The sequence below is a fragment of the Montipora capricornis genome, chromosome 3 (assembly GCF_036669925.1).
Source record: "Montipora capricornis isolate CH-2021 chromosome 3, ASM3666992v2, whole genome shotgun sequence".
Taxonomy (NCBI): Eukaryota; Metazoa; Cnidaria; class Anthozoa; order Scleractinia; family Acroporidae; genus Montipora; species Montipora capricornis.
In genome coordinates, this window is record NC_090885.1 from 66,036,067 (window position 1) to 66,058,725 (window position 22,659).

General features: G+C 39.1%; 1 protein-coding gene across 11 annotated transcripts in view; it reads right to left on the minus strand.

The window, feature by feature from the left end:
* Positions 1-2,900: 2,900 nt before the first annotated feature.
* The window catches only part of LOC138043772 (tachykinin-like peptides receptor 86C), a 49,063-nt gene continuing 29,304 nt past the window's right edge, over positions 2,901-22,659 (minus strand). For 10 of the 11 annotated variants that reach the window (XM_068890202.1, XM_068890211.1, XM_068890204.1 and 7 more), the window contains 4 exons: positions 20,373-20,527; positions 19,630-19,681; positions 18,016-18,058; positions 2,901-5,813 (listed from right to left, as the gene is read on the minus strand). In XM_068890202.1, the coding sequence (XP_068746303.1) occupies positions 4,576-5,813; positions 18,016-18,040 (1,263 nt within the window). In that variant the 5' untranslated portion in view covers positions 18,041-18,058; positions 19,630-19,681; positions 20,373-20,527 and the 3' untranslated portion in view covers positions 2,901-4,575. Of the gene's footprint in view, positions 5,814-18,015; positions 18,059-19,629; positions 19,682-20,372; positions 20,528-20,718; positions 20,831-22,659 lie in introns of those variants that run through there. The other variant, XM_068890209.1, reaches the window with a different exon arrangement.

A 22,659-nucleotide genomic window follows, 5' to 3' on the forward strand; every position in this document is an offset into this window, starting at 1 on the left:
TGATGTTGAAGTCAGTGACCAAAGGGTTAAAACATGTTTGATCTAACTCAGATCAAACTCCACAAGCAAAGCCTATGGGTCACAAATACGTAAAAAACACGTGGATACAAGCGGCTGAGCAAGCGTGGTACGCATGCACGCGCCAAACATGTTTGATACGGCCGGCCAAACGGACAAAATATCGCCCATCAAACACGAGGACAAAAGAAACGTTTTAAGTTGTTTGATTGAATTTTTGATGGCCTTCAAATTTTATCAAACACGATCATAAAAATCCCCTTTTTACAAACCGGGATCTCGGTAAGCGGGCTGGAAATTTGCCATATTAACATTTCATCCCGGTTACCGGGAGGAAAATATTACAATGCATTTTCGTGATAGAACGGACTGAGGTATAACCAAGGTCTTCGATGATGAAGCTCGCAATAATTTTATTTGGTATGAAAAATTAAAGAAATAGACCTAATCTGTACCCAATTCAAACACTTCGGAATAAAACGTTTTGTTCCAGGTATTTTAGGCTGATTTAGCAACAGAACGGGAAAGTCAGTGGCGACGGCGCGCGCAGAAAAAAAACACCACTGAGAATTGAGAATAGAATAGACTCCACTCTTTTCTTCTCTATTCTAAATTCTCATTCGTAGTTTTGCTACGCGCGACGTCGCCATTGACGTTCCCGTTCTGTTGCTAAATCAGCCTATTATATGAATGCGACATTATTATGCAAATACAATACACAAAGAATCTTTAATCCGGGGAGATTTGAATTGGGTACAACATGGAGCTAGCCGCGTAGGTCTTCTTGAGGTTTCTTAATTAAACAAAGAAAATCGAGAAATTCTCTCCAGGCTTCAGTGTTCGTTAGGTTTTACACCTGAATGGTTGTATCTGTTCACCAGTTCGGGCTGAAAGTTGCCATATGAACATTACCCGATAGGCCATTTCCCATTTCATTACTGCCTCCTCTTCAAAGCGAGTCCAAGTGCGAAGTTTGATGGTAATTAGTTCTACTTTACATAAGAATGAAAGCTAATTTTCGTAAGAAAAACTTCGCATGCCCGTAGACTCGCTTTGAAGAGGAGGCAGACATGAAGTCGGAAATGGCCTATTTCATCCCGCGGTAACCGAGCCGTGCAGCCCGGTCAACCGGGATCACTTGAAGAGGCGTTTAGACGAGTTCTCAAATACGATTTGGCTTGCACGAGGGGCCATTCTCAATCCTATGGGTAATCATTTATCGTGCAAGACTTGTGATTTGCTGGGAAGGTCTAGTTTTGGGGGAAAATCAATCTTAAAATACCTCGGTCTGTAATAACGCCGTTTCGCCAATGCAATGAAGTTGTACGCTCTTAGTCATGGGTTCCTGATAGATTAGATCATTTTGATTTAAGGACGGTGCCTACCGTTATTGCGCAAACGGTCTGCGCATCTCGAGATACTAGAGTTTCCTATCGGTGGTGCTTACCAATCCAGGGATATTTTTGCGCAGTTTATATAGAGCTATGCGGAGAAAGCAGAACATAGCAAGCTCTCTTAGTATCCAAAAAGAAAATTGGGGGTAAGCATGCATTTTTCGGAGACAGTTAAGCTTCAATTTGCAAAAGAACGCCATAAATTGCTTTGTATTTTAAAGCTTTTTACAAATATTGTGGAACCCTGGTAGCAGAGACTTTCTTTTGCTTGCCCGATATTGGCGTTCCCTACAAAGAGTCTGCATGAATCGAGTAAGATCTTTATTGACTATGCGCTGCATGTTGCCAGGATACAGTCTTAAACCCAAGCCTAATATGCCAGATCTCGCCACCATCTTGGTTTTTCACGGTACAGCGGGGTCAATTATAACCATCGGTTTTATCACTAAACGGATGGTCCCACTGGAAAAACTGGTTTGACGAGAAAAAGCAAGATTGTCTAGTCCAGAAGTTCGGGTTGCGGCGGCTTCAAAGAGTTGACGCGATTCAGGCAGAGCCTCCTTTTCTACTCTTCAGTAAATAAAAAGACAAAGGGAGGCCCTACTCGCAGGGTGATATTGTTGATTAATTATCTTTGAAAAATGCGTAGTCATCCCCAATTTTCTTTTCGGATTTCAATGAAACTTGTTAAGATCTGCTTTTCCTGCATATTCATAAACTGCGCAAAAATACCTTTGAATTAGTAGGCACCGTCCTTAACAATGTTAAAGCCTAGTTTTCACATGTCGGGAAAATCCCAGACGATCGGGGATTTCGCAGTTTTCCGACAGTCCCAGATTTTGCCGACATATCGGAAAACCGCCAGACGCTTGTTCTAGATTCTCCCGATAGTGACTTTGGCGGAAAATGGAAAGTGCGCCAAAAATTGAAACACGCGATTTAGAGGATTGGTAACGAGCTAAAAACCGTCGCCGACCTCCCCGAAGTACAAATTTGAGTTTTCATATGTCGGGAATGATCGCCGACGAACGCAAATATCTGGGACACGTCGGGAAAATAGAAACGCTTTCTATCTTCCCGATTCGTCCCCAACCATCCCAGATTATCGGGGACGTGTACGATTTATGGTTTTCATTAGTCGGCAAAATTTGGGATTGTCGGGAAACTGCGAAATCCCCGATCGTCTGGGATTTTCCCGACAAATGAAAACTAGGCTTATAAACTCGTTCAAACCGTGTATACAAAGCCTCATGTCACGTGTAAATCATGTATTCCGCGTGCAACCTAGAGATATTAACGTCTTAGCAAATCATGGAGCTTTTTCACTGTAAAACAAGTGAGCAGCAGTACGAATAAAGTTTAACTTAATTAATTGAGAATACCAACCCATATCATGTGGCTCTCTGTTAGTGATTCCCAGAATTCGATGCAGGCGTTAACAATAAAAAAGCAGAGAAAGTGATTGTAGCTGATCAGTAACAACGCTGCTTTGTGTATTACGCATCATTTATTTTACACTCTTTTTTCTTCAGGGACATAAAAGCAGTTTTCAATTGAGTGTCGTAAAACAAATACCAAAGTAATTACTTCCACTGATCAAAGCAGGTGCAAAGAGAGTGATTAACCAATCCAAATTCGCAGCAATTCCATGTAATTTGCTCAAAGCGCGGGAAAAATTGTGCGTGCAAGGCGCAATTGGTTTTGCGGGTTTTCTTTCCCAATTGTTGATAAACTGGGCCGAGATTTTTAAAGCAATCATTAAGCGTAGCAATTGCAATAGCGTAAATGCTTTAAACAGTCATTTGAAAACTGCTCTAAATCACTTACACGTGTTAGCTGCCTTTAAATATTTTTACTTATAAAAATCAGGAAAATATGTAACATGAATGGGGAGCATCGGTCATTGTGTAACTCTTGCCATTTAATTCTTTTCAAAATTTTTAAACAGGTGCAATTCTTGTTTCAAATGGTAAATGTCGGACGCTTTTATAGGCATTTTGAGGGCTTGATAAGATACTTCGGCGTAAGTTTGGGCAACAAATAGCACTTGCCTTTCAGTGTTTCTTCAAAGAGTCCTTGGAATCACCGACTTTTTCAAAAGGAAGCCATGGTCCATAGATGTCCAATTTTTTTCCTTTTTTTTCCTTAGGCCATCCCCTTTATTTTCTCCACTTAGCATCGTCCGACAGACCCAAATTTTTGGCATTTTCAAAATAAATAAATAAATAAAAGAAACGGCGTAGTTAAACCATGTTTTATGTTGCACAGAAGTTTCGGTGGTTGATCCTTTTTCCCATGTTGTAATAATTTTACAACAACATCAACCAACTTTTCAGCTATTTATTTTGTTTCGCTAGCTCCACAGCAATGATACTGGGGTACCAGGCCTCCGATTCCGAGACTATTTGATTATTTTTAGGTTTTTTTTCCAATCCAACCTACCGACCCAATATCATGAAACGCATTCGACGCTAAAGGAAAAAAAAAAAAGGATGGCCTTAGAGCACACTAAGACTCTAACGTAATTTACAACCACTATGTTATTTAAGCCTTTGTTCGTTTACTTAAATATTTTTACAGCACGGGCGTACCCGATTCATCACGATCGCGACAGGGAAGACAACGACTTGGCTTTCGTCTTTGTAACACGAACGCAGCAAACGCAGTGCATGTATACTTTGAACTGATTCCGAGTGTTTTTTCCCTGTATCGTGGATGCAACGTCATAAACACATTCAAGTATAATACAATCCTTTAGTATTCCGAATAGATGATTTGGCCTTTACATTGCAAATTGCCATATTCCAATTTCCTAAATACAGTTTGTAACTGGTGCGTCTTGTGCTCAACCTTAGTGCAAACCTGAGTTAATCTCTTCGTTCCTTGCATTATCACTGAATAGAATTTTTGTGATGGTCTCATCATATTAGGTCATGTAGAAGCATAAAAAAACCCGGCTCAAGCACTGACAAGGTAAATTTTGCATCATGACAGTATAAAACTGTCTCTCACTCAAGTATATCAATGTTATCAGCAGCGGTTCGGAATCCTTTCAGATTCATTCATTCAGACGATCTCCTGCGTTCTTTAAGTTAAGATACGATTAATTTCCTGATCTAACAAACCATTTACAAAATGAACGTTCTTGGCTGCAGCGCTAGTTTCAAATGGCAACATCTTGACTCTTATCTGGCACAAAAGCCATATTGGAGTCAGCACGGATTACCTTTGTTGGTGGACTATTGGTTGGGGACCGATCTTCTTTCAAACTGACCAGCGAAAGTGATAAGTTTGTTCGTCGTCTTTCCTGTTCTGTGGGACTTCGTGGCAGCGTATACGCACTGGAACGACCCATGGAGACGAACCTCCAGACAGCCGTGTTGTTGTGATTAGAATCGCTTTTCGAGGATGATCGTGAAAAGTTAGATTTGACCTTCTCAAGGCAAGGGCAACACGCCAATCTGGTCAGCAGCTCCTTTCGAAATTTGGCATTTAGCAGGATGTAAAGACAAGGGTTGATGGCACTGTTAGCATGAGCCAACCAAGCGAAATAGAACTGAACTTCCATCGGTAATAAATCTAAATCGGGCCGCACGTACCAAAAATAGTGATTGACGTAGACTGGAAACCAGCAGACCGCGAAGACGGCGCAGATGATAACCAACAAACGCACGACTTTGCGTTTCGACTTCTCAGCAGCCGCGCGATTGCGGTCTGTCGCGTTTCCGGGAATCTTACGCAGCCATAATTTCCGGCAAATTAGAGAGTACATAAAGATTGTAATCGACAAAGGCAATGCATAAACCACGACAAAAACCACAACGTGGAAGATTGTCATCACACGAACTAAATCCTGTCGGGTTTTGGCCCAAGGCCAATCTTGAGCACATACATAATCTTTCACTTCTGTGTCAAATTTTACTTCAGCCATGATCGCGTAAGGAAGCATTAGCACCACAGATAGGCTCCAAATGACAGTCGATAATATTTTGGGATTTCGAAAGACCTTCTCTTTCAGTGGAAAAAAGATGGCATAAAATCTATCAAATGAAATAAACAGCATAGTGAAGACTGAGGCTGCTATGGCAATGGGCATGAAATAGTATAAAGCTTTGCAAGTGATAGTACCCAATGTTCCTGATAACCAAATGCTGGAACGATACAAAAATGCTACGGAGTACGGCATCACTGTTATAGTTAAGAGAAGATCTGCTACGGTCATGTTGGCAATGAAGAGGTTTGCGATGCTAGAAGACGACGACTTTTTTAACACTACGAATAACCCCATAGAATTGCCAAGAAAAGCCACGAAAAATATCACCGCGTATGCGATGGTCAAACCGATCTTGAATTCTGTCGAGATAGGGAGCCCCAGGGATGATGCGGCAGTGGTGCTTGTCCCTAAAATAGAAAACGTTCGACATATTAAATATGCGTTCGTTATTGACTAAGCATGAAATTTGTTTTGTTTTTACGTTTCTATATGGACTTATCTTTCGTACTGGGCTCAGTTGTTTGACTGACGGTGGATAGCGCTGTTCACCGGATGAATCGCTATCCACTGGATAACTCAATTGGTTTTGCTAGACTAAGTGTTTATCCGCTAGAGTCGCTGGGTAGTGATTTATCGATCCGGTGGATAGTGTTATCCACCTTTCGAACAACTGAGGCCTATGCCCAGTCGTTCGAAGGGTGGATAGCGCTTTCCACCGGGTAACGCAATTGGCTGTGCTAGTGTTTATCCGCTGGATAGCGTTATCCACCCTTTTGAACAACCGAGGCCTGGTCCATAAAAATGTAAAAACGAACAAGGCCACCATCCAACCACCTTGACCGAAGAAGCAGACCCAAGCAGGCACCGAAATTCTAATGCCCTTTTACGGGTGCGTTTTTTTTGGGAAAATCAAAGGCCGGATTTCTAACAAAAAAAAAAAAAAAAAAGAATTTGCGTTTTTAGGTGAAATCCAAAAACGATAATGAATCCATACAATCCACTCTCTGGGAGGATTCTTCAGATCAAATCTATATCAAGATTTTCATTTTGAGAATTACCTCTTTTTGGGGTTCCTTGTAAAAAGGTTCGAAAAAAGTAATTTTGACGATCGACTCTTCGTGCAAAAATGGTACCCAGCAGATGAGCAGTACCGTACATAAGTGCACCGTAATGTGGGCGCCTATTTCTCTTGTCGAGAACACGAGAAGGTCGCCGGTAAAAGGGTAAGTTTTTGTACACGTTTCTTACCTAAAATAACACTAAAATAGTAACTGACAGAAATCGTTTTACTTTTCCTACGCCTTAACAACCTTACCGTAAGAATACCTTTGGTAGCCAATTTATAGCAGACGCGAGAGGCAAATTAACGAGAAAAAAGCCGGGCAGAGAATGGGAAGGGGCTCCATAAAATATGCAACCCATTCCTTACCTTGAATTAACGATTATCGTAAATTCGTAATTTGCTCTGAATTAACTATTATCGTTAATTTAGAACGCTGAAAGCTTGATATGGGTTATATGGAAAATGGTCATAAATTTTTTAAAAGCCAACCCAAGTGTATGGACATAGGACTCGAACCTGGTAATGTTGATAGCTGATCAAAAACTATATTTTAAACACTATCATTTTTGAAAATGCTGTCTTATCGCACGGCAACAAACAATATTAAACACTGCAAAATCTCGGTTTCCAAACTTTACGACAGAGCTAAGCATTTCAAAATCAAAGCTTAGGCTTAAATTATTAATCTAGCTTAGGCCTAATTACTCTTCAGCAGCGATATTCTATGGGAGAGCTAAATATATATATATATTTTTTGAGAATGCGGTGTCTTCATCTTCAGTGGTGAAGCGGTTCCTATAGAGTTGAAACTCCCGGTTCAAATCCTATCCACGAGTATGGTTTTTATCTTTCTTTTTCTCGCTGCTACCTTGCCCGCATATAGTAAGCATTCCCGTTCGACAGAAGAGCTTCGAAACTAATTTCCGCAAACTGGCCGCGCGAAAGTTGGGGCAAGAGACTGAGGGAACGTTTGCAAGAAGACCCCCTAGTTTTGACTTGACACACGCTGATTGACGTTTTATTAACAACTTCAAATTAGCCAATAACAGATAATTATGTTAACACATGTTGACCTCCCTCAAACAAACCGAGGCACCCCTCGAAGAAACACCGAGCGATCAATGCAGAATTTGCCAGTGTAATTTTAAAGTTAAGTTGTAACGGCAGCTTCTCAGCCGGGTACGGCTGGTTATGTTTCTTCCGAGAATTTGTTTAAACCATCGAAAAAAAAAAAAAAATCACGGACAAATTTTTGCTGATATTTGCAGAGTGGTTGGAATAGAGGTTGTCGCCGGAAAACAACAGCCAATTTCAGAACGTGTAAGCAATCGGCGCGCTCGTAAAATACGAATTTTAGGAACATAACTCGTACAGGAATTCGAAAATAATTGCCGTTTTGTCCAGTTCCCTATTAAAATGTGACGAGAGCACTTTGAAGTTGCCTCTTTCGTGACTTGCAGAGCGCCATCTTGGATATGACGTTTTATGACGTAGCGACAGTCAACAAACGTGTTCTACCTTACCAAGTTCTTTGTTCCCACATCACTTTCTCAATGTTGTTTGACCTTTCTGCTCCAAAAAATTCTAATGTAAGATAAACAATAGTAAACGGTCTTGTAGTTCAATAGGCAGTAGGCCAAGTAGGCCATAAATGTGACAGGAACTCAAGGCACTAAATACTTGTAGATCCTCTCAAACTGGGCGGCAAAAATTGGCCACAAGACAAAAACCTTCAATATGCGACATAGAAATATTCGACTAGCGTACCTTCTTTTCTTTTTCACTTTCTTACTAGCGCGACAGCCGTCTGTGATGCTTCAGCAAACGCCATGATTTGTTCGGTTTCACACAGGGAAGCGTTTAGAATAAGCCGACGAAACCCTCAGATGTTTCTCAATACACATAGCAAGGCTTTTTCACAGCAACAACTACCGCTGTTGAGGTGTGTTTTGATCTACTCAAGTACTCTTTCGAGGGAGATGAAACTAGACACATGTCTAGACTTGAGAAAAAACCGAAGCTTTCAACGGAAAATGAAAATTTCAAGAAAAGTTGGCTATCGAAATAAAACGTGGATGGATTTCTCAAACCGCCTGATAAACCTGACTGCTTTGTTGTCTGTTCGGATCTGTCATTTTACCAAGGAGGACTTCAATCGGGATCTTCGGGTATATGAATATTGGTCTTGGTGACATTCGCTTCATACTGAAATATCAGTCAGCCAGTCCAAAATATCATTTTATTATATACATACTGAGATTTACTAACTGAAAAGGCGCGAAATAAATTCGGTTCACAAGCTGGTCTAAAAACCCAACAGCCAATCAAATGGCGCGTATCGCTTTTTCCACGTGCGAGGAAAACCATACGTCCAAACAGGTGTAGACTTTCGAAAAGTTCTTGGTCTAGATACGCGCGGAACGAAGATCGACCTCTTCGTCGCTCGCTCATTTACTTTGCGTACGAAAAATCACGATTCGCTCGCTAAAACATTTTCTCCTGAGATTATCGTGAGGTCGACTTGTGCGAAGTCTAAAACAGGTGCCGCGTATCATGTTTTTTGACGTGTGAGCCGTAACAAGGTGATTTTCATTCAGCTGGCAGTGTTCACGGGGGGGGGGGGGGGGGGGTACTCGATGTATCCCTGGTTGGGGAGGTGCGGCGCGGCTTCTCATACCCTGACCCTGTTTAAGGCAAATATCGCTGATTTTCCTACCCATTTTAAGACAGAATTCCGATTTTTGATACCCTGTTTAAGACATTTAACCCACTTTAAGACAAAAATTGATAAATCGATACCCTGATTAAGACAAAAATAGGTCCGCAATACGTACATGTGTGGCTTACGAAATTGAGCTGCTTTGATGGGGGAGGTTACAAATGAAAAGGATCTGTTTTGTCATTGAGTTTCTATTAGTAGAGCTAATATCTGATTACGGTTAGTTTCAATATTGTTCCTCTCAATCAATAAAATTAGATAATTGACATACATTCGTCCTGAAATGTTTATTTCCAAAATGAGGGTTATTGGGTAAAGTTTTATGGGGGTGTCATTTTGACAACAGAGGTTGCGCATGTAACCTGAGGATTTAAGGAACTGAAAAAATGTCAGCATCATGTCCTATAGTGTGGGCTGATAGATTCAGTCATGATTGTGTTTACGTAACCAAGTGGAATTGATTGAGTTCTGAGTTTGTCCAGGGCAAGTGTTGTTAAATCAACTCCAGGGAAGCATTTGGTATGAATGTTTTTGGCATTTTGTGTACCAGCGCAGGAGCACAAAACTTTGCAGAAGGGCTGGGACATACAGGAAACGATGTAACCTTTGCTAGAAGCCACATTGGGAGCTTGATTTGGTTTGAATGTACGACTAATTTTTGACAATATATGCATGTAAAGTGTCATAATGCTGAATTTTCAATAAAGAAACACAGAAAAATTTAGTTGATGTAAGTGGCTATGGGGTTGCAAGTGGAAGGATTTGGGAAAAAAAGATAGACGCATAACAATATCTGAACACAAGCAATATTTTAATGAACCATATGTTGAGTAGTGCTTATTAACATTGCTAATAATTTTTAACCCAATAAGATTAACAATTTTACCTGGAGGTTTTAAGAAAACGTTCAACAGTATTCAATGTACAGGGAAGTTCGTGATGGTATCGTATAACTTTAAATACCAGAATCTTTGAAGTTTTCTTATTATGGACCTTGTAATTTTATGCCAGTGTGTTTACCAAGTTTAAGCTGTGTGGAAACATGAAATGAATAGATGAACTTGACATCATGCAAAGTGCTAATCTACTGTACAAAAAGGTCCAAAACAAACATTGTGCGCAAGTGTAGTACACAAATTGGGTAAACCAAAACAAAACTTCATTCCATATTTTGTATTGTCCAACAACTTGTTTCAATGTTGGTAAATAAAAGACATTCACGTAAAGCATCATTAGCATTATATTCCAAAAACGATTCTTGAAACGCGACAAAGCATCTTTTGTTTTAAGGAAATTGTCATGAGAGCCGACTCTTTATCGGTATTGTTCAACATAGATTCCCATGTTACTTACTTCTTTCAACTGTGCGTGGATGATTCGTCCAATTCGATTCAACAACAACAGATATGACAACCCAAGCGTTAAATGTTGGCTTGCGAGAGTCAATAATGACTCGTAAGTTTTCATGGGGCGCAACCTGTACCAAATGTCCAGACCGTGAATTGAAATGTTGCCCTGTGAGAGCACAACTCCTCACTGTAATCCAAACTTAGACGACAAGCCGACTGTAGGAAAGCTGGCGTGTAAAATCCAAGCAGCAAAGAAGAACGAATAACTAGATAAAAAACGATCTTCGACAACGCGCTGTGTTACACCCACAAAATGGCCGCTTTCTGACGTAGCTTAGCCGAGCGTAGACTGGGGCCTACCTTCGACGATAGTAAACCACGTGACAGCCACTCTGTTCACCGTGACAAATCCAGGAATAAATATCTTGGGCCATGGCATTGAGTGGTTTACACTTTGTGTAAGCCACACAAAAAATGATAAATTCGATACCCTGTTCAAGACAGAAATCCCGAAAAACATACCCTGGCTGGCCGCACGTCCCCATTAAGCCCTTATAAGGGAGTACCCCCCCCCCCCCGGGGCAGTGTTTCGCTTGTTTGAGAAATTTTAAGCCTTTGCAAGTGTCGAAGCTTAAAAACATGAACGAGAAAAGGTTTGTTGATCACGATACTTCCATTTCGATCGAGGATTACGTGGAAAGTCTCGAAAACAAGAACACGAAAGAGAATACGAAACGAGATGTGAAATTGCTGGAAACGTTTGAGAAACGAAAAGAGCGGCGGTCGAGAAGTGCAAAACATAGAGGCCGCAGAATTAAACAACCACCTTTTTGACTTTATTCGCTCTGTGAGACGTAAAGACGGAGATGATTATGAACATTCAAGTTTAAGGTGCCTTGTTTCAAGTATTGAAGGACATTTGAAATAATAATTTCACATTCTTTGCTTGCTTTAATGTCAAATTAAGGGCGCGTTCGATTGACCCTATTCCGGAATAAGAATACGTGGAGTGATGATTAAAACAGTATGTTTGGCACGTTTCGAAGCAGCAAGGATGACCAAAATATGTTTAAAAAAGCGTTTTAGCAGATATTTGAAAAATTTAATATGAATCTCCATAAAAACGAAGGATTTCTAACTTATATTCCATGTATTCCCATTCCGGAATACGGTCAATCTTACGCACTCTAATGTTATAATCTTTGCGTGAGTTTTTGACCAGAAGTCGTGTAACAGAGTTTTGTCTTGCATGGTTTGTCAGTAAAGACGATAAACAAGACTTTAAATCTCAGTATGTATATAATAAACACAAAACCACTTGTAAAGTGCTTTGCACAGTATTTACGCACTCCTTGTTTTTGTATCAGAAATCTCACTCGTTCGCTGCGCTCACTCGTTTGATTTCTGATACGTCAACAACTCGTGCGCAAATACCGTACCCCGCACTTTCCATGAAGTGTTCTCCATATATTGGAGCGAGAAAACTGAATCAAGCACGTGCACCACATAGCCGACTTTAACTGTTACAGGCGGAGGGGTTGGCGCAGTGGTAAGATCTCTGCCTTCCAACCCTAGGGTCCCGGGTTCCATTCCCGGTTCTGCCGAGAGTGGAATATTTGGCGACCTTCTTTCCCGCTGAAGTTCACTCAGCTTTCCATCCTTCCGAGGTCGGTAAAATGAGTACCAGCATGCATGGACTGCTTAGAAGCGGCTGCAATTTGCGCCTGTATATGCTTCCAGTCCGCTGGGGGTAAACTGATCATTGTAAAGCGCCTTTGAGACGTTTGTGATAAAGGCGCTATATAAATGCACGACTTTACTTTACCTTTACTTTACATGAATGCGCTTTTCCAGTAAAATAAACTTAACTTGAAAAGTAGTTAAATTTTGATAAATTTATAGAAACTTCTGAAACGGTTCACTCTCACCATTCGATGGAAATATTTAAATCGATCGTTTGTTTTGAAGTTGTCCCTGGGATATCGTAGAAAGCCACGGTACACGGATTAAAGTAGATTTCCAGGCGTTTATTTCACAGCAATGAGCGCGGGATAGCACTGCAAACTCTCAACTCCTGCAAACAACTCGCATATAAAATCCTGTTTAACGACCACGAGGTAAATCTGTTCTGATGGTCAGGAACCAATATCCCCTCTGGATTAAGATTCAAGTCTACAAAGTATCGCTCTCCTCGCCTGTGTTTTTTTTGTTTACAACTAGTACATTTAATCATCCGGAGAAATCATTGACTATTGCTACGTGATAGCCTCGTTTGCATACACAAAAACAAAGATGGCTGATTCAATTTAAAATTGCCTATTTTTGAAGCATTATTGTTGGCAATTTAAACACATTACAGTCAACGCGCTTCACGCAAGAACGCACAACTTCAAACATTCATAAAATATTTCATTCACCGATTTGATTTTTCAATTATGAAATGATTCTTCGAACTTTCAATTGCACAATTGTAAATCAAACTAAAAGTAGTAAAAAACTCGTGGTAAAATTGAAAATAAGAAATCTGCAGTTACTACAGATGAAAACTATTTTCAAATTATTTTTCGGCCGAGTGCCGTTGTTTTCGCGCGGGAACAAATGAGCGACAGCGTCACCGCCGCGTTGCGTTTTTAAAATATGCGCTCGTTCGCTCGTGGTTTCATTTATTAAAACCCAGGATGTCTACAAATTTCCTTGGTGGATTTTACCAGCCCGGTAAACCATTGCCTGTGTTTGTCAGGGAAGAGATTGTTGATCTGTACAATAATGGAGTAGGGGTATCCGAGATTTCCCGCAACACGAGGGTATCAAAAGGAGCGGTTCACAACGTCGTGCAACACTTTGCCCTCCACGGCACAACGCAGCCATTTTCTTGTGGAGGCAGTTAGCCCATATTAATATCAGATGATATTCTTGAAGTAATCGAAATTTGGAAGCTACGAAAGCCAAGTCTTTATGCTTCCGAAATCCGCGAGAGACTGCTGCGCGAAGGTATTTGTACGCCAGCGAATGTTCCATCCATTAGGCAAATCCAAACAGTGACAAACAAAAAGTTGGGAATGACTTACAAGAAACTTACCAGTATCCCGAGTGAATATATGACACCAGAAACTTTAGCAAAGGTAGACGATTATTTAAATATAACTTCACGGCTTAAAAGAGAGACTTTGCACTTTTTCGACGAAGCATCTGTTATTGTCACTTCCGGTAATCGCATGTTTGGTAGCGGTTATCGAGGACAACCAGCGATTGAAGTTCAAAGATACGCATCAAACGCCAACTACACGGTAAATCTGATGCACAGTATATTCGGTGTTGATTACTTTAATACTATCCCTGGTCCATCAAATGGACAAGAATTGTAAAACTTTTACCACGGCGTTTTGGACATGCAACGTGACAACGGGGTGAGGATATTAAACAAACAAACTTAAAATTTTGAGGCAACAATTCTCCTACTTCTGAAACGATGTCCTGTCTTATTTCTTTAAGCGTTTTGCTTAGATAAGGTTGTGTTCGCTCAACAAACGCAAGAGCATTGCTGTTGCCCTTAATCTTTATCTTTATAAGAATTTCCGCCATTTTCAATCGTTTGAGCGCGAAATCTTCAACTGAATGATTCGCTCACGAACCATTCACCTGAATATTGGAACCTTTTACGTCGCCGAGCGTTCATGCGTGAAGCGCGTTGACTGTAAGCCCATTTCCGAGTTCATGTCTGCCTCCTTTTCAAAGCGAGTCTAAGTGCGAAGTTTTTGTAATGTAATTAGTTCTACTTTACATATGAATGAAAACTAAATTTTCATAACAAAAACTTCGCACTTAGACTCGATTTGAAGATGAGGCAGGCTTAAACTCGGAAATGGCCTATTAGTGGTCAAGTATTATAACGCATGCAGGTAAAGAACTTTCGATTCAGAGAAACTTTTTCTAGGCCGTACTTTCCCTTTAAAATGGCGGACGTCAGTTGCACTTTGCCAAGACCGAACTGGAGATACGAGTACAAAAAAGGTTAATGGGTGTATTTGTATGTTGTAGATATTCGACACTTCGGCTAAAGAGAAAAACTTGTTGTAGTCTCTCGTTATGTATTTAACTTTAGAAATGCCTTTCAAAAATAGCTTTTTGTAAAAAATAAGTTTGTTCCCTACTCTAATTAATGAGTTGTACCATAGAGGTTGTTCCAAAAACTGGTCTTGCGATTGGACCGACCCTTCGAAATACACAGAATTTCTCGGATTAGGGCGTTGTTGACATCAATTATATCCATAGTATCTTTTCTATTGAGGTTACCACTTCGGGGGTGGGAGTTGAATCAAGTAATTGGACCTCGATTATTCATTATTCTTTGTGTGTTTTGTTCGAATTATTCATTATTCTTTTTAAATTTTTGTAGGTTATTCACTATTCACTGTTTTTATTCATTATTCCACTGGCATATTAACTGCGTTATTCATTATTCCGGCGTTTTCAGACACAACTATTCATTATTAATTTTTTTTATTTATACTCGTTATTCATTATTCATTATTCAGCTTCCACCCCCGATACCACTGAAAAGAAGCTTTCCTCCATATTTCTAGAGCTTTTCCTCAAAGAAGAGTTTCCATTTTCCCATATTTGCCGCATCAAGATACTTTTTTACCCAAGATAATTTAAGGTATTTATTGTGCGAAAAGATGTCGATCATTTTGAGCCCCCCCTTTATCATAACTGTTAATCAAAACATTACGTTTAATCTTATCTCCTTTGTTATTCCATAAAAAATCATAAAATATTTGATTTATCTCTTCGACAAATCTTTCGTCAGTTTCCAGTGTCGCTAATATATAGGATAAATATGAAGCAGCTAAACTCTTAAGAACAACAATTTTTCCTATGAGTGTTAATCGTGTAAGTTTCTAGCTATTTAAAACAATTCGAATTTTTTCCAATTTTTCATCATAATTGGTTCTCAAGGTGATGTTGGGATCTGTAGCGAGCCAGACACCCAGAAATTTAACTTCTCTTTCATTCCATTGGATATTTTTTTTTCTGGGAAGAGATTTTTTTTTTACCTACACAAGAACCGATCCATAATGCTTCACTTTTTTTATAATTAATTTCTAGGCCGGAAGAGAGACTAAAACGCTCAAATAGGTGAAAGGTAGCTGTCAAGGATTCTTTCGTTCCATCAAGAATAAAGGGAATATCATCAGCGTATTGGTTTAGTTTTATCTCTTCATTATTCACACAAATTCCCTTAATTATGTTATTCTTTCTGACTGCTTTCGCTAATATTTCGGCCGATAAAATAAAAACATCTACAGGGAGAAAGACGAAAGCTTTGCCTGACCCCTCTTTGAAGTTTAAAGGTATTGCTTGCCCAACCATGGTTCAAAACGCAGCTCTCTATATCTGTGTAGAAAAGCTTGATCCAATGAATAAAAGATGGGCCAAAACCAAAATTTTCTTAAGTTCGATTCTGATAATAAAGGTCCAATCCAAGGAATCAAAGGCTTTTTCAAAATCAACAAACAGTAATAGGCCTGGCATGTTTTTTGAGGAGGCATATAATTAAAAGTATGTTTTCCCCTATTTATGGAGTAATGTTGAAATTTACCTAAAAGAAAGCTAAAATGTACAATGAAAAGTTCTATTACTATTTCCTTTAAAGCCCTTTACACTCCAGTTTCAATATTTTATCTGTAGATGTCATTGGAAAATACATAAGAACATTTCCAGAATAAGAAATGGAAGCCACATGTTAAATACTACGCGAGTTATAAGTACGGTGTATAAGCGTTCAAAGCAAATTTCCTACTTCCATACAATCATAGACAAAACCGTTGGGAAGGTTAGCACTTTTGACGTCTTCATTGGTTCTCTCCCCTCCCCCCTCATCCAATGTTGTACAAAACTGAATGGTTTTAGTGGGAAATTGTGGTGTTACCTTTTAACATTGAATAGGGGGAAGGGGGGCTATATAAGAAAGAAAGTATTTAGCTTTTTTACAGAAGCGGGTTGAAATACTAACAGCTTTGGTGTGTTTCATTTACATAATTGATTGCAGCTGCTACCACAAGTCCTGGGACAAATTTATCTGATACACACACTTTTTTGCGATTTAGCAATTGTGTATATCAGATAAATTCGAGGAGGAGAAGGAGGGCATGTTGCAAAAACATGAGTCTCGGTTTGCTGACTCTTGGATCTTTGCCCCATATAGACTGCTGGCAGTCTGTTTTTCTCTCGTAATTCAGTACGGGTCATGAGGCGAGACGTTTTGGCTAAAGGGGAATGGGACGAGACATGGGCGCGGCGGGCTCGTCTCGCCTTCTTCCCCACTCGGCCATACCACCCTTGTCTCGCCTTCTTCTCTTCACGGCCAACGCCATACCGCCCTTTCGAGTTCGCGATGACTAAGCGCTCGTCCTAGTGACCCTTAGAGAAAAAACCGGCTGCCAGCAGACTATGCCCCATACTGCACCGTAGGGAATGAGCTTCTTAAGATAAATATTTAGATGTACACCTAACTCCTAGATACAATTTGTCCGTGCGCTGTTTGCGGTGTCCGCAATCCGGGAATCTCTTCAGGGAATTTGCTCAGCTCATAGGACTCTGATGTTAGGGCCCCAGGCCCTTGCGACTAGCTGCCTACTCTGGCTCTGTGTCTCTTGTGAATTTTTTGTACTTCTGAATATGTAAATAGCTCGTGTTTTAATTATGAATAAAAGTTCTTTTCTTTGTTTTCAAAAAAAAAAACTTTTTTTTTTTGAAAACAAGTTGCAAAAACTTGATCTCCTCGGTTGTAAATGATTGGGGTCCATTGTTTCTATTAAGCTGATTTGAGTCTGATTTTCTGAAAAAATCGCGAACAATGCAAATAATCATTCGACAGGGAACGAAAGACTTATTCTTATCTCGAAATACTTGGATTACAGTAACTACTTTTTCGCTGTGATACGGTATCGGTGCAATGTTCTAATCAATTTTATTTCAATGTCTCATAGAAATCAACTGATCCCTCCTCTGCAGACCTATAAAAGTTAACATATGGGGTGGAAAACTAGCACTTCACATTACATTTCAATCAGTTAAGTCTGTTGAAATATAAGTGCTACACGGGCCAACGTTTGTAAAAACGTAACCCTTCCTTGTACTTGTACATGTTCATTGCCGTGAGTTTAACATCTTCAGTTCCCACAGCCTGCTCCCGTCTGACCTTGTAGCTCAGTCGGTGAAGCAGCGGTGATCTAACCCGAAGGTCGTGGGTTCAATTCCCCCCGGTCAGAGTTTTTCTCTGTCCTTGTGTGGGCCCATTTCCATTAGTAGGGCTAACGCTCACATGGTTCACATGGGGTAGAAAACTACCACTTCACATTACACTCCAATCAGTTAAGTTTTAGACCTATAATTTAGCCAACTTAGCTTGGAAACAACATTTGCCTGAAGTGTACTTAGTCCCGAAATAAAAACTATTTATTGTGTTTCATTACCGTTAATTCCTGTCGTGTTGTCCATTGTGGATGTCAGGATATTCTGCAAGGACAAAGAAGAAGAATATTGATTGATAGTAGGCCTTCTTAGCCGCGCCCTTCCATAGGTGGCAGTCGTAGAAGGAGTGTTTTTTTTTTTTTCATCCTTTTCCCTTTCTGTCATCGCGGTAAACTCAAATTTCTGCGAAAGAAACCGTTCGTCCAAGCAAGATAGAGATAAAGAGTGAAGATGAATTCACTGAACCTTAGTAATTCAAAATCCAACCATTCTATTGTCGACGTAAACTTTTGAGATTTTACAAATTGTGACCGGGACTCTGTGAATCAACTCCTTTCTATCAAAAGGGAGGAAAGATACTGGTCAAACTTCTTCAGTTTCACATGAAAAAACTTTTACTAAACTGGAAGACATGAGCTGAACCGAAAAGAACGGACAATCTTGTTCTTCATTATTATTTTTCCTGAAAGATGACTACGCAATCTGTTTGCATCTTGTTTACTTTCATCATGCAAAAGATAACATCAATTAGCCTGAATTTCAATACACTGATGTGCTTATTTTTTTTGGAATAGCTTTCGCCAAATCATTTCAATCATAAGATTTACATTGCTGCAAATAAGCATCAATCAGTTATTATGCGGTTTCGAAGTATCGAAAAAACTCGTGACGAAGAAGCCCTGGTGGGTAGAAAGAGTGGCGGTCGAGAAAGCAATTGACGCCATCGTGTTAGGTTGGGCAACGGGTGTGTCCAAAAACGTTGTTGGTGTGGCATGTTTGGCATGTTTGCAGTTGATGCAATAAAAAAGGCCAAAAACGGCAAATCAGCATAAACGGATAAGAAAAAATTGAACTGTTTTCTTCCGAGGAAATGGGACGATTGATAGTCCGTTTAATTGTTTGAAGCGCGGAAGGGCAAACACGAAGAAAAACAAATTTTGCGCAAATTGCTTTTTGTTTTCTTTTCCTTTAATTAAGCCCGCACAGAAATGAATGGCATGCTTTATTGACTTACTTGTTTTGGAAATTTCTCCAGTTTCTGAGAGAGATAAGAAATGGAAAGAAGACGAAAAAAACCTTTTTTGTTCTGGAGATAAAGCGAAATGTCTCGCTCCTTATTAGGCCTTATTAGGTCAAAGAGATTCTGATTTTTCTTCTCTTCGGAAAGTGAAATAAAGATTTAAAAAAATTCAAAGAAGGATTAACCCCGACTGTTGAATGTGGGGGAGGCTTACAGGTACTTTAAAGATTTCTTCAACTCAAGGGAAAGACGCGCGAAATGATTTTTACTCATGAGTTGAGTAGTTATCAGAAAACGAACGAACGCGCGTACATATTTAGTTAACGAGTGAGTTTTCTGATATCTATCAACGGGTTGGCATTTTCCCCTTTGCAATGCATTTTCCCGTTTCTTCTTTGCTCAATATGAATTAGAACTGAAAGGATCTTATTTGACAAAAAATGGAAATGAATTTTGGAGTCAAATATTCTAAATTGTACCTTTACCTTTGTCTACGTCGACTGCCGTTTCCAGGAATTTAAGTCAATGAATTTCAGGCTTGAGAACTGAAGAGATTTGTTTCGCGAAATGCAGAAAGTATGAAATCATCGCTTACCTTCCACAGCAATTGTCCTTTGTGTATGTGTTCTGCTATACTCTGTTGGGTTCTGAAATTTGTCAATATTTGAGCTTAGCTTTGTTAGTCGTTTTATCTGCATACTGTCATGTTTTCACAAAAGAAGAGCCCTGGCAGTTTACACGTTAGGTAAATTGAAATCGAGCCGACCGGATTTCAATTGACTGCAAACTGATGAAATTCTCCTGAGCGGAAAACTGAGATTATGACGAAGACAGTTTCAATCAATCCTGAAGATATGGATTTGTTTGCATTAGCTTCCATATTTTTGGGTCCCATAGCAAGTGTAGTTAAGTGTGTCAGATAACTTGTAATGCAGTTGTCACTAAGCAGTTATAAAATAGTTACAAAGTTTCACCTTTTCGGTGAATCGTTTGCGATCTGGAAGACGTTTTTCAGTCGCCTGCAAACTGATCTTCTACCTTTTCTTTCATTTTGAATGAAATAATCTATCTCATTTCCAACAGAAAATCTCAGTAGATAAGACAGGAAAACGAATTCACCCAGTTAACAATGGCCGACCAATCGTACTACGTTTGAAAGAATTAAGGGTAAACAGTTCTTCACAATCCTGGCTCAATCAAAGTACACTTTTGCGGAAATCAGTGTTAAAACAGAACATTGGAATTGGATATTTGGATATTAAGTAATGGCTGTCGGAGCCTCTTCGAAGGTGTCGAGAAACATGAAATTTAACTAGTTATAGCATTGCATACACTTACGGTTCCGATGAAAAGGTTCAAGGTTCAAAGCACTGATTTGTCCCGCACGGGCAAAGATTCGCTGATCCAAGCTAACTCCTATGACCGAGTGGTTATAACCACAACCTTTTTCAGCGTCAGTAAGACGTTATTTATAAGATCGCGGACATATAAACCTGCAAATAATTGAGATAATTCTTGTTTAATATTGTTACATTTAAGATGACACCGAAAGCATCAGTACGATCGTGAGGGACATTTACATTTAAAAACTTGTCACAACAAAAAGAAATTGAGTTAAAACTGGTTATTTAATAAGCTTCCAAAAAGATTATCTTGGATCAAGTTAATAATGTTTAATCTATACCTGAATAACCGGATAGGTTTCCAAAATTATTCTCTCGTCCGCAATGAAAACAGTTCATGACTAAATATATTGTGGTCATTTTATATGAAACTCACGACGTGATTGATATGTAAAAATTACACGTGAATACGCAAACAAACTGAAACATAGCTAACAAAGTGTTGCGAATTAGAATCCGGTGTTTGGTTTAGAGAACACGTTTTAAAAATAAACGGAAAATCGATGCTATGATCGTTTACAGTGTGTCTGTAAATGCAATCTTTATCTGGGAATTTTGACATGTTTAAAAGGTAAGGTCTACCATGCGTGTCATTTATAAGAAGTCGAAAATTCAATACATCAATCTGCTGGTAAATAAACCTTGCTAACAAGTATATTTGAGAAAAGACCTGAATTAAAGGGGGACGCAAACTGCTGTCACAAGTTGTATAGTTAGGCAGAAGAAAACCAACATACATGTATTTTTTATAGAAAAACACGCTTTTAGTAAGAGTCCTTAAAAGGGACGAATAAGACTTTTTTAAAGATGACAAAATATTAAGAAAAAAGTAGTTAAAATAAACAGAAAGACTAAAATCAATGCACATCAAAATTGAACATTGAGAAAAATTAATCTCCTTAGGCAATTTATTTCAATTTATTCAAAATATTGGGAGACATTTGTCTAAATAGGACTGAATTTTTCTATTTTTAAGTGTTGAATAAACTCACACTTTGCTTGTTTTTTATTTTTATTTTTTGCGAATCATCAACTCATTCGGCTTCAAAAAAGGGATATGTTTTTAATAGGATTTACGCAAGTTTTGACGCTCTATTTTTGTCCCACGGAGTCGAAAACACACCAGGAACTGAAAATATACATAAAAAGCAAAGAGAAAAGAAATAAGATGATAAACACTTTTCTTTAGTTTTTGAATATGGTAAAGTCACAGTATCCTTGCTTAATGACGTCTCATTCATTCAGAATGAGTCAGTTAAGTTTCCCAGAAATAACATCTAAGGTACCAAATTACAACTCACAAAGTTACAATTGAATGTCACTTAAATTAAAACCTGGTCTCACCTCAGCAAGGGAATTGCATGTCTTTTGGAAAATATGGACATTCTGTCCACTGCGTGTTATGGCTGATGTATCGACCACTCAATCGTTTCCTACTTATACCTATTATAAAATTCGATTACTGTAAAGAATCTTATTTTCTGGCGAATATTAATCGAAGGAAGTGCTCTTGGAGTGCTTTTGGATCCTCAGTTTTTCCTTTGAAATGACAAATTTGTTTTCGTAAACTGAATTCTCTCGATTGGCCGAATGTGAGTGGGTGCTGTAATCTAGTACTGCTGGGATCCTTTTTCAGTTTGAAAGAAAAGAACTGTACAATGCAACGTCTGAATTGCTAATTTCTTTCAAAGGAAAACTATCATTAGATCATTTTTCCTCCAAAGTTTTTTTTTCTCCCTTGAGCTCAGTCCTGCACACTTGAAAGCTTCAAACTGTCAGATTTAGTGCTCCTTTTTTGTTGCCTGAAGTAAAATTTGGAACCAAGAGCAATGAAATAATTTACCCAGTTCCAAGTTCTTGCCTCTTTGATTAACACATGAAAACTTGGAAGCGAAATTTACCTTCTAATTCTTGGTTTATCCTACTTTCTTAAACGATCGTACTTTTAGGAGAACCAAGGGCCGAAAAAAAACTACATCGTCTTGACATAAGAACAGCGTTCAAGCTTAGCAAAAAAAAAAACCAGGGGAAACAAAGAAAGTCAAACCACAGTCATATTTCCCTTGAAACTCTTGAAACTAGACCGCGTTCGTTTTTTTCCTCACGTACAGACAGGCTAAAAGAATGTACTCAAGATGTGAAACGTGGTTGCAAAACGTGTCGGTCATATTTCAAGTTTCAAGTTTCACATTTTTTTGTCGTTTTAGCATTGTCATAAGAAT